At 37.9% G+C, this 21,301-nt stretch overlaps 1 protein-coding gene across 1 annotated transcript in view; it reads left to right on the top strand.

The window, feature by feature from the left end:
• LOC5565766 (lachesin) overlaps window positions 1-20,384 on the top strand; it is a 290,625-nt gene extending 270,241 nt beyond the window's left edge. Inside the window, exons 9-11 of the mRNA XM_001650097.2 lie at window positions 18,551-18,733; window positions 19,370-19,465; window positions 19,973-20,384. Of these exons, the coding sequence (XP_001650147.2) occupies window positions 18,551-18,733; window positions 19,370-19,465; window positions 19,973-20,058 (365 nt within the window). The 3' untranslated portion in view covers window positions 20,059-20,384. The remainder of the gene's footprint in view (window positions 1-18,550; window positions 18,734-19,369; window positions 19,466-19,972) is intronic.
• Window positions 20,385-21,301: the final 917 nt, after the last annotated feature.

The raw sequence follows: 21,301 nt of genomic DNA, 5'->3' as shown, positions 1-21,301 counted from the left end.
CCTGCTAGAACATGAAGTCACACCTGAAAAATTGAAAAATTCTAGATGAATCAATCCTGAACCACTTGAATATCAAGTAATTCGTACTTGAAATAGAATATGAAGTACTTCAGACCTGCAGCACTTGCATATAAAGCGAATCAAACCTGAATCACTTGAATATGGAGCGAATCCGACATGAATCACTTGGATATGAAGCAAACAAACATAAATCACTGGAAATTAAACCTAAATATCTTGAATATGAAATCAATCAGACCTGAATCACTTGTACATGAAGTGAATAAAACTTGAAACATTTGAAAATGAAATGAATCAAGCATGAATCACTTGGAATCATTTGAACATTAAGTGAATCAAACCTGAAACAGTCGGATATGAGTGAATCAGATAAGAATCACTAGGATATGGAGCGAACTGAATCACTTAAATATGAAATGAATCAATTCTGAATCATCTAAAAAATAATAAAGTGAATCTGACGTGAAACATTTGCGGCATGGAGAGAACAACACTTGAATCTTTTGAATATAAAATGAATCAATCTTGAGTCACTTGAACATGGAGTGACTTTGACATGATTTTATTTAATCCTTATTCAAGTCAAACCTGAATTACTTGAATATAGAGTGAATCAAACCCAAACGAATATAAAGAGAATCAATCACTTGGATATGAAGTCAATCAAACTCGAACCACTTGTATATGAAGAGATTCTGACTTGAATAATTTGAATATGATGGATATGAGTACTGACTGAGTCACTCGCACATGAAGTAAGTCATACCAGAATCAATAGAATATGAATCAGATATGATACAATTGAATATACAATTGATCTGGCCTGAATCACTTTAATTTAATATGATTCCGTCCCTAATCACTTCAACTTCCTAATGTGAAAGGCTTTCTGAACAGCATTCTGGAGATTCTTTCTTATCAAATTCATATTGCTTAGGTACAGTCATCCCTCCAGACCCAGAGTAAACTGTTTCCTGGATGACCTTGACTTTCCCAACAACTTTGCCGAAGACTCAAATTTTCTATCTCATCTGGCTCAAAAGATAGAATTTGTTTCATATATTTAATTAAATATGCGTACTAGTGCAACCTAGTGGCAAATTGCAAACCAAAAAATTTGCTATTCGTATGTTCATAACTTTCTTTCTGTTCTCTACTTGCCTAAGACTTGAACTTTCTATCTCTTGTGGATCACAAGCTAGAACTAGTTTGAAATGCTCAGTTTTATATGATCACTAGCGCCACCTAGCAGCGAAATCTTGAACCAAACTATTTGTCTTCCGGATGTCCGATATCTTCCGAAGACCCGAACTTTCTATCTTTTATGGATCTCAAGCTAGAACTAGTTTGAAATGCTCAATTTTACATGCTCACTAGCGCCACCAAGCGGCAAAATTGCGAACCAAACTATTTGCTTTCCGGATTTCCTTGATCCCCTGAACAACTTTGCTGAAGATCGCTTCTTTGCAACTCGTAAGGATCTCGAGATATGGCAATGTGAATTTACCTGTTTTGGGGTGATGCTTAACTTTTTGGGGGTGATTCAATATGCAGCTGAGTGTTGCAATGCTTATTTTAATGAGTCCGTATTTATGACGGGTAGTGTGTACATGATTCTAACGTGAAGCAATATCGTATGAATCAATTTACTTTATTCTTATTAATTACAAAAAACTCTTCAGCAGTTACGTTCTTTTTATTTTGTACAACAATAGTGGAAAAACCTTGCTTGTCGTACATAGCACCAGCGTTGCGGTTCTAACTACGGTGAATCGCGAGACAATCGAAAGATTAACCGTCCGGCTGCCTGTCAATTGATTACTGCTAGAATCAGTCAGCTATTGAGTGCGATAAGCGCATTTTTTTTTACATTTCCGTTGCAAAAAATAGGCTAGACGAAGAATGCGACGCGCACGCACAGAAGCATAAAGAGAAGAACGCGATGCAGCATTCAGAGAGGCGAGGTCAGCTCTCAAAAAGGAAACAAGAGTCGAAAACGGGCCTGCTTGGATAGTATATGCCAGAGTGCCAATTCAAGTCCGTACAGAGTGGTAATAGCTACGACCAATGGTGCCATAGCGCCCCAAGAGAAGTCGCCCGAGTTGTTACGATCGTTAATCGATGTACTCATCCCACAAGCCCATGGCCCCCAGCGCCGTATGCGGCAGATGAAGGAGAAGAAGTGGCGACGGTGACGATCGAAGAAATCGCAGAAGTCGTGAGATCAATCGCATCAAACAAGGCACCGAGACCCGATGGTACCCCAAATGTTGCGTGAAAGCAGCAGTGAATGCGGATCCGGACATGTTCAGAACCACGATGCAATGCTGCATAGATCAAGGAATCTTCCCAGATGTATGGCAGTGACTGAAATTGGTGGTACTCCCAAAGGCGGGGAAACCACCAGGTCTGCGTTTACACCTATCTGTCTACTAAATACGACGAGCAAGTTATTGGAGATGATTATCCTCAACAGGCTAGTACCGTAAAGGAAGGTATGGACGGCCTATCCAACAACCAGTTTGGATTCGAGAAAAGTAAATCTACTTTTCACGCAATCCAGTTGGCGGTTCAGACAGCAGAGGTGGCGATCGAGCAGGTTGGCACTATGGATGTAAAGAATGCGTTCAACAGCGCAAGCTGGGAATCGATAGCCCACGTACTTTACCACCTCAAGGTACCAGTACTGTTGTGCAAGCTTCTAGAAAGCTATTTTGATGGTAGGATTAAACTGTATAACACAGAGGAGTGGTAGAAAAGAGTTTGAATTACCGCGAAATGACAGCTGACAAGTACCTCAAGATTCAATCCTGGGCCCGATGTTATGTAATTCGATGTACGATGACGCACTGAGACACTCTTTCGACGAGTGTTAAGATTGTTGGCTTCGCCGACGACGAACCAAGGTATTTAGAAGGGAGGTAATTCGATGTGTCAAATGGAGCATTCTGCCATATTGGAAATAAGGGTGACAGCTGGCAGGTTTGTTATGCTCGATCAGGTCAGCAAGCCATGAAATTAAAAAAAAAGTGTTTCCCCTCAATTTAATTTGTTTTCGAAAACGTCAGTTCTGTTTTCAGTTTAAAATTCTTTGGAACGCTTCCAGATTTGGATTTTCAATTGTCGCGCGAACCACACCGTCAGAACGTTGGCCATAAATTTCGGCGATCTTCCTCTTTCTATCGACAGACCTTTGCCGTGTGTCTACGGGTAAAAGCCTTCATTTGCTCATGCTGTTCTTTTGGCTGGTCCCCTGGATGAAAGCAACTCTAAACTAGATACCTTGATATACCTTTATTTAAGATAATACTATCAAAGAATTTACTTGCAAATGCTTTGAGTTTTCGTTCTCACTATGGTCGTGATGAACCAATAATAAACAATCCTATGGAACTAGAGGAAAAAATGACTTCAACAAACTAGCTGTCATTTTCCACCCCTACATCCCCGCATCCTCTGACTGCTTAGATTGCTGTACCTTTCTTCAATATACCTTGATATGAATGTTGCGACGATAAAAGGTGTTGGTTCGAAAATCCATATGGAGACAGTTATGCTTTTATGGGCAGTACACCAATTGAGCAATTAACGTTCAACGCTCCGTCATCGTAATCATCGTCATCATCAAAACTTCAAAAGCAGTTTTTTTTTGTTCAAAACTAAAAATTATTCGATGAAAATGTGTTCACTGTCTTTTGGTTGGAGAATAAAATACAGGGAACACTTTTTGTTGTAAATTTTCTTGATTTTGAATGAAAAAACTGCTTTTGGAAAATCCGAAATCAATAACGGATCCTGCCCCCTTAAGGTGGAGATGAATCGAAGCCAATCCTTAAATTTTCAAGAGCACAAATCTTGAGAACCGAACACTCGTTTGAGCTGAAAACTTAATCGATTGGTCACTAGCTGGTGGTGACCAATCGATTAAATTTCAGCTTAAACGAATTTTTAACCTACAGATGCAGATTTCAAACAAACAGCTATTTCGGCGTTTTTGAAGATAGTGTCTAACAGTTCTATTATAATTGTCAATAAGCGTGTATTGCAGCGTGGTGAATCTTTTTTTCTGGTGTTACGTTCCAACTGTGACCCAACTGTTTCTCAGGTTATTCTTATGGGCACTACCACAGTTATTAACTGAGAGATTTTTTGCCTATTGACCATTTTTGCAATCGTATAGACAGAGCCGTAGCGTGGCCTCATGGCGCCCTTGGCGAACCGACATTTAGGCGCCCCTCTAAAGCTCAGTTTTTTTCTGTTTTTTCATTATACTGGCTATTATTTGCGAAATTCTTGAAGTCTTTGTTAAGATTGTTCATATAAATCCTCAAGGATCATGATAACGCTATTTATTAAAACTTTGATAAGGAACATTGAATGATCGGTTAAAATTGTGTGAAAACCAGGATAAAAAATACAATACAAAAACAATATAATGTATTGTAACAGTACGATTAAATATATTGGAAATACAATACAGTATATTGTAAAATGGCAATACAATAGGGTCCTAAAGCCCTGTCCCAATTTTAGTGCCAAACGCTGAAGATTAGGTCAACAACACATGTTTACTCAATTTTCTAATGTTTTCCCTTTGTTTAAGTCCAAAAAACATTGTTTTATGTTTTTTTAGATGTTGTCACACCCCTTGGCTTAAACTCAAATTTTGGGTGACTTTTGTTTTCCGTGTCCCTTCCGAAATGTCAGATAAGAACAACCCCAGTGCTAAAACTAAAAGCCATGTGGTGTTTTTGTCGACTAAGCGAACGTCAAACATGATCAAAAGTGTCAAGGTTCATTTGTGGACCCAATTTTAAAATTTAAGTTTAAACATGATATTGACTTCGCAGCACCAATCTGGAGTTCGTCGGTTGGGCTTCCGAAGCGAAGTTTTGAACGAATTAACTGTCATTGCTCTGCCGGCTCAGCTTTTATCTCGACTGTTTTTGAAAAAAGTCCAACATCACGTCGACGGAAGAAGTTTCACCATAACGGAGGATTTGTCAGTTCGAGCGCGCCAAAATCTATCCCATTGAAAATGTGTTGGCGGTGCTTAAGGTGCAACTGTTGCTATCCATAAATGATGATCAATTTTGTAGTTTTAAAGATGTACCGGTTCTACCGGTGGTGAAAAGTATAGAATTTGTATTTTTTATGGATTGTCCCCCAACTTACCGGATATTCATGCCAGCAGTAGCAAAAGAATTTTGATTCCTATAGAAGTAAAGATATTTATCATGGTTGCATTCGTCGTTACAGCTAATTTCAAGTGACTTCTACAAAACTTACTTACTTTTTGATTTTTTTTTCATCAAACATTTCTTGCTTTCTGAACTTGTTTTGTTTACTTCTTTCAGCCAAGCTACACAAAAATAAAGCAACAGTTGTTTTATGCGAAAATAGGAATTTGACCAAAACTGTAAGGTATAAATCCAATAAAAAACAATACAGTGTTCTGTTATAATAAATTATATTGTTTTTGAATTGTTTATTCAAACAAGAATAACGTTGCTTCGACATTCAATTATAATACGCTGTATTGTATCCAATACGTTATATTGTACATACATGAATGGTTTATTCCATTCACTGAATGGTACGGTTTATCCGGGAAGTCATACATAATATACCAAATTTTATTCTTAAAAGGACTGTCTGATAGCCTGGAGGTTAATACATTTTCTGAAACATTTCCTGTTTATATGGCCAGTGATTAATCTCTAGAAGTTTCTGGGAGCTACCAAATTTTTTCTTTGAAATTTCTATGTACTGCATATTGTCAAAGAATAGCTAGACAATAGGGTCCTAAAGCCCTGTCCCAATTTTAGTGCCAAACGCTTAAGTTTAGGCCAAAACACATGTTTACTCAATTTTTTAATGTTTCTCGTTGGTTTAAGTCTAAAAAACATTTTTTCATGTTTTTGTCACACCCCTTGGCTTGAACTCAAATTTTAGGTATGTTTTGTTTTCCGTGTCCCTTTCGAAATAAATGTCAGTTAGAACAAAGAATCTTTCTTAAAAATCTGTCTAAAACATGTCTGGTGTAACTATAGGTAGGTGGAAATTATGACCAAGATTTTCTAGTAAAAATTAGGTTTATATGAATCCTGCTGTTTTAATGCGATTCATCTCAGAATCCAAATATGACCGACATTTACCCAAATCATCGTTTAAAACGCATTTTACGGAAGAAATAGTAAACTAACGATCCAAATTTTCTTATTGCATGCTTTCGGTTAGTGCACAAAACGCTAAAATAAAAATTTTGCTTTTGTTTGTAGCTTATTTCTGAAGATTTGTATCTTCAAAGTTTTGATCCAATATATAAGTTATATGATAAGCTGCTCAACCTTAATTTCGAATTGGTTGTCCATAATCTTTGTGTTTTCTAGATAATGATTTTTGGGTGAAGTAATCTACAAATCATTTCTCTAGCATTAGACAGTTTTTTGTTATTGAACATATTGATAAGCCTGATATTTCTCACAGTAGATTTAAATAACCTTACCAATTTTTCAGCATCTTGCTTTCAATATATACAGTGGAGATTCGCTCGTTGTGTGTCCGCTACATGGAATGACTCGATGGTTGGATGTTCGCTGGTTGAAAAAAATTCCAACTAAAAAGCACTCGAATGTCAGGAGAAGATGTCAAACTAACTTTGACGTCTGACTACCGACTACATTGAAATCTCCATATATAAAACAAACGTGTATGTATATGTGCGTTTCGTGACGATTTGCGTTACGAATGCGTTAGTCTGGAGCATTTTCACCAGCTGTCAGTCGTTCCAACTAACGGGTCGGATTCGTTAGATGGAAGGCAGTCGTGTTCCAACCAGCGAATCCCCGCTGTATTTCAATAGCTATTCAAAGCTATTATATGGCTAATTTAGGGTATGTTAGCAGTATATTAGCACGGAAGGTGAATTAAAGTGCTATATGATTACTTGGGTATAGCGTCCTTAAATATGTATCTTTCAAAATTTCACCAAGAAGGTATGTCACGCATTTCGGCGCCCCCTAATGGCTAGCGCCCTTGGCGGGTGCCAACCTGGCCAACCACACGCTACGGCACTGCGTATAGAGTAAAGTGGGGCAAAAGTTCGAGTGGGGTAAGAGTTTCTTTTTACGATTTCTAGCTCAATTCAAAACAAATCTTATAAATGTCATTGTGGTTTGAAAGCTATTCAAGTAAGAGACTTTCAATCCAAATATCAAAAAAATCGATTGAGATTTGGAAAAGTTATGGCTATTTGTTGTTTTTCGACGTGAATATTGTAATTTTTAGTCAAACTTTCGTTGCATGGAACCAATTGAAGATAAAATCTTTTTCAATATTTTATGTAAGGGCGTTTCTAGGCCTATCATAAGGTTGCTTTGAAGTGTATTAGATTTTGCATAAATGCTTGGAAACAATTTTTGGCCCATAGTGGGGCAAAAGTTCGAATCAGCGGGGCAAAAGTTCGACCCATGTATAAAATCACGGAAAAATTTGCAAATTACCTAAAATCCACATATTATCTTCAAATTTAGTTATATTTGTCTGATCGTGTGAAAACTGTCACCAAAATTTCACATTTCCACTTAGTTTTGCGAAAAACTGCTATTTTTGAGTATATTACAATTAACCCGGTTTTGGGCATTTTTTTGATGAAAATTTAGTGTGTATTTTTCGGCAAACTTAAGTTTACGGCTGGTGTAAAGTATGCCTGTCATAAAAGGATCGATATTTTGGGTTTCAGCCAGCGAACTTTTGCCCCACACTAGATTCGAACTCTTGCCCCACCGGTGGGGCAAAAGTTCGAATAAGACAATCAATTTTGAAACTGTTAGAACTAAAAATGGGTAAATATTTTGACACAAGTTTGTTCAGCAAAATTATAGCCAATATGTTGTAGGCTCACTGTATGGTATTTGTTTTGTTTTAACTGCTATTATTTTCCTGGGAACTTTGATTATACCACTAAGGTCGAACTTTTGCCCCACCTTACTCTATCGTGTAAGCCCTGAGATGTCGAGAAAACTTCATTTTACGAAAAAATCCTCGACAATCCTCGTTTGAATCCCACCCACGACCCACGCATAGGATTATGTGCTTGAAAGTAGCAAGCGCGAAACGAATGATTTGTAAAACGGTAGTGAGCATCTTACCCGGGTTGATCATCACCAAGGAAGATTTCGAATACTTCAATCAAAAAGGTTTCAGAGGAGTATGCAACGTTTGGAATTTGGCAGCAAGAATGGGATAGCTCCACTAAATGTACATGGGCCCATTGTCTAATACCAAATTTGTCAGATTGGTATAAAAGACGCCATGGAGAAGTGGTTGCTCTAAGCAGTACCTACACTTGGCCACATTTCTTATGACACATAAATTTGTTGCACTTATTTTAACCATATATTAGTTCTTATAAAATTGTCGAATTGAGTTCGAACAAAGCTAGACAGTTAACCTCGCAATATAACAAATGCTGCCACTGGCATGACTGATTATCCATCCTATCATCGAATACTGACACTGCCTGTGGTCTCATTTTCCAAGCGGACGATCCCAGTTTAGCAAGCAGACTCCAGCCAACTCGAGCTAGTCAAGTGGGGAAAATTGGAATAACGACTTCTCGCCGTTCTCACCGGGAAGCCATAAATATACTCATCCATAATGGAAAATCCAATTGAAGCGACATCAATTAATTATGAAGACTTAATTTAAACTTTTTTTCGCAGTTTACGCGTTGTTCGAGAAGCTGGTACCGTGTCGTCGTCGTCGTTAGACCGCGACTGGTAAGGAGACGCTAACAATGCTATTTTTTATTGATTGCTGGTTGAAGCAAAGGCAAAAACTGTTAGCTTCATACCTTCTGAGCATTACGGTGCTTAGAAATGATGAAAAGTATGCAAACTACTAGCAGTGCGATTCATTTTACTTGAGAATCAGAAGCTGGCGGGGCTCCATTGGCGTTGTTTCGATGGTCCAAATATGTACATGAATATAAACTCAATATTTCGTTACATTTTCTATTTTGTAGTGTAAGAAACAAGAAAGAAAACATATTCACTCCCCTTCAATTTTGGAACTGTCCATCCCCCAGCCCACCGTTATCAATGATACATAAAACCAATAAAATGTTAAGCATTTCTTTATTGATACTAAACTGACGGCCATAAATCAAAAGTTAAGCAAGTGTCCCAGAAAATCTTCTACCAAACGTCGTCATGAACCGCAAACAGAACCAAATCCCATCCTCTCCGTCGAAATGTGGACCAACCATTCCTCACGACTTCCACCCACAAGCACTTATAAAGCCGTCTCGAAGAAATGTTCTAAGAATTTCGGAATGCTCGACCGCAGAGTAGCTAGCCCCTCCATCCACGCAGTCGAGTTCTTTCAACTCACCTCGAGGCATGTCGACCCTCGTCGTCGTCGGTCGTGGAGATTTTTCGCTCGTCTGTCTGCCCGCTGGAAGTGGAACTGACCCCCGGCGAATCGGAAGAAGGAGGACCTCGATTTATTTGCGTTATAAATGTGATTATCTTGTTTTATTTATGGGCTTGTTTTGCGGGTTGGAGGGAGCATACTTTAGATTTCCTTTTTTTGGCAATGTTCGGTCTCCTTACTGTTACCGAGAGACTAGACGCGAACAGTGACATTGATATTTATAATTTGCTATGTTCAAATAACTATATAAATACTAGTAGTCCCGGCAAACTTCGTCTTGCCATCAAGTAGGCTGTTAAAACCCGCTATGAATCGTCCCATAGAAAATGGCAGTTCCGTTCACTCTCGTTTTTCCGTCTTTCCCGGTGAATATCCTAGAACTTTAATACACACAAACACGTCGGAACCCTTGACAAACAAAATGAAGAAAGAATTATACAAATCCGTTGACCCGTTCGTCAGCCATTTCGTGACATACAAACACCACTCAATTTTTATATATATAGATATAGTGTAATTGAAGGTATCAATGGTATTATCTCGGAGAATATCAATATAGTACTGTTCTAAGGTATATAAATGCAAAATATCTTTAAACTTTTTTCACCAAGCTTTCCAGTTCAGTTTTAGAAATATTTCAAATATGTGGATTTGATCTTTCAGGTTAGAAAATAACCTTAAACCTAAATTATTTAAAATGTCAGTGTACACAAATTCATTCTTCTCTCGGTATTTTTCAAAACTACCTAAAGCAATAAAATAGTAATTTTCAACACAACTTTTTTATACCCATTAATCCCTTTTCAATCCTTGTTTGCACCCGTGCCTTCGATTTTTCGTTGGACCCGTTAGCGAAAGCTAACACCGTCTTGAGAAAAAACATCTTAGAAGGTCACGCCTTCTTTTGTTACGTCACTTAACATGGTTGCAACTACAAACAAAAGGAATTCTCTGAATTCACAACTTCCTTCAAAAATAAGGGATTTAAAACTGCCACTGAACGTGGCAAGAATGGTAGAAAGGACGTTTCTTCGGAATATGCGCTTTCTTCCAAGGGTAAATTGGGTAATGTTGATAATTTCATCGATATGAGCAATCAGTGCATTATCTGCCACAGCTTATTTCTTTTCACTGTGTCGTACGCCACCTTGAAATCAATAAACAGATGGTGAGTCTGCAAGTTACACTTCCGGAAATTATCTAGGATCATTCGCAAGCTTAACATCTGGCCCATTAACGAACGGCTCTCGAAAAAAACCAGCTTGGTATTCGCTGACGAAGGGCTCCTCGAGCGGTCTCAGTCTGTTAAACAGGATGCGCGACAAAATCAGTGCGCATCGTACCTTTGTGCTGTGCGTACACGAATTTTCTCTGCTCTTGGAAGTTTATTTAAAAACTACCTAAAGCAATAAAACAGTACTTATCAGTGCTAAAATTAAAAACGGTACTTTTCAGTGCTACTAAAACAGTACTTTTCAGTACTATTTTTTCTACTATTGATCCCTTTACGATCCTTGTTTGGACCCGTGCCTTCGATTTTTCATTGGACCCGTTGGCGAAAGCTAGTGGTGGTAATCCTTCTTGGACATCGTCTTGGAAAAAAAACCTCAACTACAAATAAAAAGAAGGGTAAATCTCTGAATTCACAACTTCCTTCCAAAAAAGGGGGATTTAAAACTATCACTACACGTGGCAAGAATGGAAGAAAGTACGTTTCTCCGGAATGCGAACTTTCTTCCAAGGTTGAAATCGATAATGTTGATAATTGTATCGAAATGAGCAATCAGTTCGATGCTTTAGACAAATTTTCCGAACATCAAATCGAAGCAGCCTCTAGCCCAGGCTCCTTGATTCAAGTGAGGAAACAAGGAATTCCGCCTATCATGGTCTGTTGCTCCGAATTTGGAGGATTAAGGCAGGAGATATTCTGCCCATAACTGCAAAACAGTCACATTCGACATTTTTGACAAATTGGAGTTAATACCGTGGAGAGTCATCAAATGATAAAAACTTTCGATTAACTTACTGAAATCTGTGAGATTGTTCTAGAAAATTCGAAAAATATACCAAGTTGTTTTGTCACATTGGTGATTATAATCGCATAACAGTCACATTGAGATTATACAAGAACCTCGTAATGTCATAGCAATGAATTATTTATCAGAATCATTTTCTGGCAATTCACCTAGTATGCGATATGAGCTGTACAAAATATCAGCTTCAAATAAGCACTTTTGAGTTTCTGGTAATTTTTAGAAATTTTAGTTTCCTCCCATACTGCCATAAAATGCACACTTGGTACTCCATTTACTCAATGCCTACTTTTGTCGAATGTTACAAATATGCAGTTATGGGCAGTATTGATCTCCATTAGGAAAATTAAGGTCTCCTTCCAAATCGCAAAGAAAGTAGACTAACGCGATTTGCCGGAAACGCTTAAAGATCGTGAACTTCTTCTCAAATTTCTTGAAGAGAAGAAGCACTTTTTAACTTATGATGACAAAACTGAACGTTTATTCAAAGTCGTCTTGAAAGGTCTCTCAAGTGACTATGAGTCATCTGAAGAGATCAAAAATGGAATAAATTGATAACATGGATTTTCTCCACTCCAAGTCATCATTATGAAAAGGATATCCCAAGACTCGTCGGAAAGGACTTTATTAAATATGATTTAGTCCACTTCAACAAAAGTGATATAAATTATTTTAAAGCTTTAGAAAAAGCAAGACTTATGTTTGATGTCCGTGTGACATGGGAACAATTCCAGAAACTTGGAGGAAATTTACAAAACCCCACTCAGTGCCGTCGGTGCTAAAAGTGGGGTCATAATACCAAACATTGCCGCATGGATGCTAAATGCATGATTTGTGGAGGTTCTTCTCTCGCTAAGGACGTCTGTTCAGTAAAGGAAGATACCGATAAGTTCATATGCGCCAATTGCGGGGGCATTCATAAATCAAATTTTTGGTCATGCCCTTCGCGTAGGCGAGTCGTCGAGATGGAAGATAATATCCGTTACGATAACGGTCGTTTCCGCAGTTTGCCTGGTAGAGTATCGAACAATGCTCATTTTTCAGTTAACGATCGCTTGATTGGGAATCATACCCATTAGGAAGATCATAATCATGCTCATTCACAAACTAATTTTAATCCACCGGGTAGCAGTTCGAATCGTTCAATTTGTGTATCTACCCAAAGAAAATCCTTTGCCGATATCGTAGCAGGTAATTTGAACTCCTCCTCTTGTCATACTACGAGTACTCATTCTACTTGTTTCAAATCAAATAGGAAAAACCCTGCCGCCACAGGTAACGTATACTCCGCCTGTTCGTCTACCGAAAATTCTAACGGAAAATCATCAGATAATGTACCCACTTCAAGTGATATGTCTGCCTATGATTTTAATTTTCTAACTGAACAATTGAATCTAATGATTGATGCAATGTTCAGAGCCACCACTATGACTGAAGCAGTCCAAGTTGGTGTAAAATTTACAAATCAAATTGTTATTGGATTACGTTTTTCTAATGGATCCAATAAATAATAATTTAAATATTTTAAATTGGAATGCTCGTTCTTTGAATGGTAAAGAGGACGAGCTATTGAATTTTCTTAGAGCTACTTGATAACATGCATATAGCAGTTATTACTGAAACGTATTTGAAACCTGGATCCAAACTCAAAAGAGATCCAAATTATTTTGTTCTTCGTAATGATCGAATTGATGGGGCATGTGAGGGAGTTGCAATCATCATTCTTAGGAATTTTTTTTTTTTCATGCAACTAGGAGTTTAAAAATCTTCATAGACTGGCCTGTATATGTTCATGCTCATGCAGTGTAATTTTTGGCGCGGTGTGGGATCCACTTAGTGCCTTCCCCACTAAAAACACTCTCCTAGGTTTAGTACCATCACCATCACCCTCCGGAACTACCTTCCGGTATTACTTCGAAGGGGAGGACAACGTGCTGAGCGCACCACTTCAATTTGTTATTCTACATGCTGAGCCCTTCGGCTCCTGAGCCCTTCGGCTCCTGTTAGCAGTTTTAAAACCGTTCAACGACGTGCCTCATGCTGAGCCCTTCGGCTCCACTCGTTAGTAATTTGTTAATACCTATTTTCGCCCTTTGGCGACCCGTCAATTTGTTAGTACCTACATGCAACATTCTGAGCCCTTCGGCTCCAGTTTGTGCACCACTCTGAGCTCATACAAAGCCCGCACTCTTACGGTTACGGCGACCATCTCCTTTCCATAGTTCAGCTGGTAAGATGCCGAGGTCGGTCCAACGATTCCGGTTGAGCATAACTTCCGGTTCGTAGGCGCCCCGACTATTCAATACCAGCGTTCCGACGTATTCTACTCGACCAGTCCCCGACGGTGGACCTAATCTACACCGACGGAGAGTTCCCCGGCGGTGGAATTTCTCCCGACACCGATTCTTCTACTTCTACGATACGAGCCGACCGGAGGGGTGCCGAAGTCAGTCCAGCGATTCCGGTGGAGCCTAGCTTCCGGTTCACTGGTGCCCCGACGACCCTCAACCGTCGCTATGACACGTCTACTCAACTAGTCCCCGGCGGTGAACCTAGCCTACACCGACGAAGAATTCCCCGGCGATGGAAGTTCTTCCGAGACCGATTCTTCTTCTGCTGCTGCTACTGCTGCTCTTCAATTTTTTACGGGCCGACCGGTAGGGTGCCGGAGTCAGTCCAGCGATTCCGGTGGAGGCTAACTTCCGGTTCACTGGTGCTCCTACGACCCGGGACCGGTGCTACGTCGCGTCTACTCAGCTAGTCCCCGGCGGTGGATCTAGCCTACTCCGGCGGAGAGTTCCCCGGCAAAGGAATATCTCCCGGAACCGAGCAGTATCACTTTCCCTTCGTCCGCTTTTTAGAGTGTCGAAAACAGTCCGGCGCCCTTCTTCGTTCGGCAGGGCTGCCTACGTCATCTGACGCTGCTCCTCTCGCCATGTCCGCTGTAGTGTTGACATAATCTGAACAACAGATCGGTTCACCGCGTTCCACTTATCTTCATTACTACACATCTTTAGGACGATATTTTCCACGTTCACGTCGTCTCTGACGATGGCAGTCATTTCGCTTCGCTGCTGTGCAAACCGTGGGCAAGTAAAGACTACGTGCTCTGGTGTTTCTTCTATGTCTCGGCATTCAGGGCACAACGGTGACCTTGCGTGGCCGAACCTGTGCAAGTACTGCTTAAAGCAGCCATGACCAGACAGGTATTGCGTCAGTTGAAAATTAATCTCGCCGTGCGCTCTAGTGGTCCATATCGACACGTTTGGAATCAGTCGGTAAGTCCACCTGCCCTTCTCTGCGTTGTTCCATTGCTGCTGCCATTTACTAAGCGTGTTGGCTCTCGCTCTGTTCCGGACTCTCCCTGTGGCTCGATCCCTGTAGCACTCGCTATCCTCCTCCAGTAGAAGGCAGATAGGAATCATTCCGGCTATTACGTGCACGGCGTGCGATGATATCGTTCGATACGCACTCGCTACACGCATTGCCATCAGCCTAAACGTACGGTTCAACTGGGCACGATTTCGCCCTGTCTTCAGTGCCGCCGACCACGCTGGAGCTGCATACCGGATGATCGACGTTGACACGCTCGCCAGTAGCCTCCTCTTGCTACTGGTAATCGCAGAATTGTTAGGCATAATTCGGGATAAGGCCGATATCACCTTTGTCGCCTTATTGCAGACGTAGTCGACGTGACTGTTTAAATTCAAACGGTCGTCCAACATCACGCCCAGGTGTTTCACTTCTCGCTTCGAGTTTATGATGCACTCACCGAATCATTCTTAGGAATATAACACATCAACTGTTTTCGTCTGTTGAAACATAGATTGGTAAATATACTTTCATTGCTGCCTGTTTGCCTTTTTAATGCTCTTGACAGCAAGTTAATTTGCTCCAAACTGACTAGCAAAAATTGACTCGTAATAAGTCAATTTTTTTGTCATTGGTGACTTAAATGCCAAACATCGGTCCTGCAATAATTCACAAAGTAATTCCAACGGCAAAATTTTGTTTGATGAGTGCTCTTCAGGATATTTCTCAATTCAATACCCTGATAGCTCTACATGTTTTTCCTCTTCTAGAAACCCATCTACGATTGATTTGGTCTTAATTGACACTAGTAACCTCTATAGCCAATTAGTTACTCATGCTGATTTTGATTCTGATCATATCCCTGTTACATTTCAAATATCCCATGAAGTGATTCTCAATCCTATCAGCTCCAAATTCAATTATTTTCGAGCCGACTGGAACATATATAAAACATTTATTGACTCTAATCTTTATGTTAACATTTATTTACAAACAAAACTTGATATTGACAATGCTCTTGAAACTTTAACAAATTCCATTGTTGAAGCCAGGAGCATTGCATTTCCAAAATGTGAAGTAAAGTTTGAATCCTTGACAATAATCTTAAGGAGAAGGCAATTTCAACGCACTCGCAATCCTGCTATGAAAATTATTAGCAGAAAGAAATCAAAAAACGTTTTAAACAATTAAGATTTTTTTTTCAATTGGACCCTGGCTCTAAGCCCTTTTGGAAATTATCTAAAATTTTGAAAAAACCTCAGAAGCCAATACCGGCATTGAAAGAGGAAAACAAATTGTTACTAACTAATTGCAAAAAAAGCTTAAAAACTTGCTATGCAGTTTGAAGACGCGCACAATTTGAATTTAGGACCAACTATCCAATTGAAAATCAAGTTACTCAGGACTTCAAAAGAGAATCAAGAGAACGTTTTCAAAAATTCCTGAGAGATTGATTTGGAAGAAGTGAGAACTATTATTAAAAAATTCAAAAATATGAAAGCTCCTGGCAATGATGGAATTTTCCACATCCTCATCAAGAAGCTTCCAGAGAGTAGCTTATCATTCTTAGTTGATATATCTAACAAATGTTTTCAATAAGCATATTTTCCTGACAAATGGAAAAATGCTAAAGTTGTACCAATTTTAAAACCAGACAAAAATCCTGCAGAAGCTTCTAGTTATCGTTCAATCAGTTTGCTTTCCTCCATCAGTAAACTTTTTGAAAAGGTCGTTTCAAACATAATCATGGTCCTTATCAACGAAAATTCCATTTTTGCCAATGAAAAGTTTGGATTCCGCCATAGACATTCGACCACTCATCAACTTTTACGTGTATCAAATTTGATTCGTTCCAACCAATCTGAAGGCTATTCTACTGGTCTTGCTTTTCTATACATAGGAAAAGCAGTCGACAGTGTTTGGCATGAAGGTTTGATCGTAAAATTAAAAAAACTTTAATTATCCAACATACATTGTTAGAATAATTCAAAGATATCTGTCAAATCGTACACTTCAGGTCTGAAAGACTTCCTGTACGAGCTGGTGTTCCTCAAGGCAGCATTTTGGGACCAATATAATGCAATATTTTCACATCTGACTTACCTGAGTTACCTCAGGGATGTCAAAAATCCTTGTTTGCGGATGATACAGGCCTCTCCGCCAAAGGACGAAGCCTGCGTGTCGTCTGTAGTCGATTGCAAAAAAGTTTGTATATTTTTTCTTCATACTTGCAAAAATTGAAGATTTCTCCTAATGCTTCCAAAACTCAACTAATAATATTCCCACATAAACTAAAAGCTCTTTATTTGAAACCTTCAAGTAGACATGTTGTCACAATAAGAGAGGTTCCAATAAATTGGTCAGATGAAGTTAACCCTCTAATACCCAAATTTTTATTTTCGATTTAAGTATTATTTTTCGTTATCTAAAATCGTTCTAAACACGTTTTGGGCATTTATTTATTTTTATTCGCAAATTTTTAAATTTTGGTTTTTGATTTTTATAATTTTTATTTTTGAACATCCCTAGCTTTTTTCATTTTTTCTTGAAGCCTTTTCTAGTTGTTGATTTTTGGCAATCATAAAAAATTTAAATTGTTACGGTATTTTTAAAAATATTAAATTTTTAATTTTTTTTCGAAGCGTATTTTATTTTCCGTGTAACTAACGGAAAAACAGATTTGAAATGATTTTAATACCACCAGGCTCTTCTTTTGTGATGTTAATCGTAGAAAAATATAAAAGGTACAATTTTTTATATTACACGTTAAATGAAGCCCAGGCATTTGTAGGTTATATAAGAATGAAATTTTTCAAACAATTTCTAAATTTACAAAAAAGTTTCAAAAGTCATAAAAAAACTTTTCTTATATGCGTGTTATGAGTCAAGGTATAAGCTAAAAATAAAATCATTTTGATTTCCGAGCTACGAAAAAATACACAAAATTCCAAAGTGTACCCCGTCTAAAGGCGGGGTTGGGTATTAAAGGGTTAAGTATCTAGGGCTCATGCTAGATAAGTAATGTAATGCAAATGTAATAAATATGTTAAATTTCTCTATCCCCTTATGAATATAAAATTAAAACTTTGTCTTAAGAACGATCTTTTGATATTCAAACAAATTTTATGCCAGCCATATTGTATGCTGTACCAATATGGATTAGCCATGAAGAAATTTCTGCAAGGGATTCAAAATAAAATTTTGAAAATGATTCTGAAGCTTCCTCCCTGGTATAGTATCAATGAGTTACATAGTATATCCGAACATCCAATGTTGAAAAATTGGAACAAATGTCTAATAACATAATTAATAATTTCAGGCAAAAATCATTACAATCTTCTATTGCAACGATCAATGCGATATATATTTAGCTTAAGTTAGGTTAAGTAAATTTAAAACGTGTTTTTTTGTTTTATAAGCAGGTGAAATCAACACACCTGTGAACAATCTGAACTGCTACAGCAAATGAAATGTAATATGTTGTTAACAAATTGTTATGAAATCTTAAATTTGTTTTACCAAATTAGGATGATAGTGTTGTCTAATAACAACACCTTGATATAAGAAATGAATGTAATGTTTAAAATCATACTAATAAAAATAAATAAAAAAAAACAATTCTTCAAATTGGTTCTGAAGCAACGATTATCTGTACAAATAATCATTGTGACCGCTATATTAAACAATTATTTATTAACATACTCCCAAATAATTCACACAGTTTCTCTATTCCGTTCTTCTTCCAGCTTCAACTCCTCCAACGACTTCGCCAGGTCCACCAACAACTGACTCGCAGCTTCACGACTTTTGGCCCGGTAACGGTCGAAATGATAGCTACGGTTTATATCATCCCGGTAATGGCCCCGGTGGAACTCACAACGGTGGTCAACACCATCCCAACTCGTACTCCGTGCACGTGGTGGATAAAAGTAAGTAAACGTGTAACTCTGCTTCTCATCTAGAGCACTCTTACGAAGAGTAGATCCTTAAATGGTGCTTAAAACACACAAACACAAACGTGTGCTGGAATGCTTCGCTGCAACGTGTGAATTATCATTAGAGTTGCACAATAGGGCGGTTCAAATTACAAAAAGACTACAATCTCTCAATTCGTGGATTATCAGAATATGTATGAATAACAAATTAAATTTCAACACTTCACATTGCAAGAAAAAAAAGTTAAATACATAAAAATTGACGATTGACTGATAGGCCTATTTTGTGCGACTTACAGATTTTTCCTTGTCGAATAAGGTATTAGAGTATTCACACCAAAATGACTGAAAATTCGACAGAATTATATTTCCACCATGAAGAATGCCAGAAAAATATTAGAGATGGTATGTTTTTGTTATTCGAAACACCCTATTGTACAAAACCCGCATGGAGATGCTCTTTTGCCGTTTTGCAATTGCTAAATCCTTCCAGCATCATCAGCACCTAATTGAATTAAATTTACACTTGAGAGAGAATTCCCAGCGAGAGCATTGTAGGCACAGTGTTTTGGGAAAGTGCTTTGCTATGTTTTTCTAATTTCTCGTTTCCTCCGTTCCATTTCCGAACAGATTCTAAATATTCATCCAGCCTGAACGAGGTGGACAAATCGGAACAGAAGTCATTCGATTCCAATGTTATCCACTGGTCCACCGGAAGCAGTAGGGGTAAGTTTTTTTTTTTGATGTGCTGGGAATTGTTTTACCAAAGTGATGAATGACTATTTTGCTAACATTTAATTCTGAGTAGATATGCTTTTCAAATTTCGCTAAATTGAAAGATAATATGTGTACTCGAAATTTATTCCTCAAAATATAATATGGCTCGAACCAAAGGCATTTAGCTGGCTTTTATATTTCCATAAAGCGCCGTACACAAATTACGTAACGCTCTAGGGAGAGGGGGTAGTAGGCTCAAGCGTTACAAATTTGAAATTATTCACACAAAAAGCGTAACGTACGGTAGGAGGAGGTCGAAAATTGCTAAATTTAGTGTAACATAATAAAATGATGCTGCCTAACACCGTAGAATTCAATTCAATTTACCATATAATAGAAGCTAAACGATGTCCAGAAAGTCTATTAATTCCATTAATAAAAAATAAATATATCGTAAACAAGGTGTCCAAGGTGAACAGTCCCTAAAACATAGCATTCTATACTTTATTATTACAGATTCTTCTCGAACCAAACTCAGCATTCTGTCCAGCTTTGTGTGCTCAACGTTGCTTTCTCTGCTTGTCAGACTAAGCATACACTAATCACCACTCGTATGGATCAACAGAGATGGTAACTATAAATCCTAAAGCTATTGAAAAAGCGAAGAAGATGATATATAGCTAGCCAAAAAAAACAAGAGAATTTAGTAGGGCAACAGTGTTAGCTCATATGGTATACAAACCTATTGAAATATAAACGAGATAGATGATACTACGAAACTATATCCAAACATGTATAACAGAAAGCAGGGTTCATAAACATATACATATACTAAACTATTAAGTTGATACCAGAGTAACTATATCGTATAGCGTGCGTTAGTACCAAGCAGTAAATAAGGTCCCTATATATATAGTTTTTTTTTTTTTTTTTTTTTTTTTTTTTTTTTTTCAATTTCTTTATTAGTATCATTCCAAACATTACATTCATTTCTTATATCTAGGTGTTCTGTGTTATTAGACAACACTATCATCCTAATTTGGTAAAACAAATTTAAGATTTAATTAACATTTTGTTAACAATATATTACATTTCATTTGCCGTAGCAGTTCAGTTTTTTTACAGGTGAGTTGATTTCACCTGCTTATAAGAGAAAAAAAAAACGTTTTTAATATACTTAACCTAACTTAACCTAAACATATAACGTATTAATCGTGGCAATAGAAGATTGTAACGATTTTTGCCTGAAATTATTAATGATTGTATTTGACATTTGTTCCAATGTTTCAACATTGGATATTCTATGTAACTCATTGGTACTATACCAGGGAGGAAGCCTCAGAATCATTTTCAAAATTTTATTTTGAATTCTCTGCCCTATATATATAGTGAATCAACTAATCGAAAGCTCACGCGCTTCAAACTGAGAACACTTGTGTATAACGAATGAACTTTTCAATTTAAACTATACGGTGCATTGCAGACTAAAACAATCAATTTTCAAGGCAATTCATGCAGGAAACACAAAACAGCTGTTATTATTAGTGATTTGGATTACGTCCAACTTCGGGGAGAACGATGATGATGGTGTTTTTGTTCGATTTGAAACGTTCCGTATCTGAATACCGCACGGGAAATTGCATAAATCTATCTTTCTTCGCTCCGATACCAGAGTCCGAAATGGATAAATCCATGCTTTTAATTGTTTTACCTTGTCCTTCCTACAAACACGTTGGATTCGATGGTAATAGAAACTACAACTTCGTTAAGCTGAACACTAGAACTCAGTAGCTACGATTTCAGCTTTAAAAATGTAAATTCCATGAAAGGAAGAATAGCCAGCAA

The sequence above is a fragment of the Aedes aegypti genome, chromosome 2, assembly GCF_002204515.2.
Source record: "Aedes aegypti strain LVP_AGWG chromosome 2, AaegL5.0 Primary Assembly, whole genome shotgun sequence".
In the NCBI taxonomy this organism is placed as follows: Eukaryota; Metazoa; Arthropoda; class Insecta; order Diptera; family Culicidae; genus Aedes; species Aedes aegypti.
This window is presented reverse-complemented; position numbering and strand designations above follow the sequence as displayed.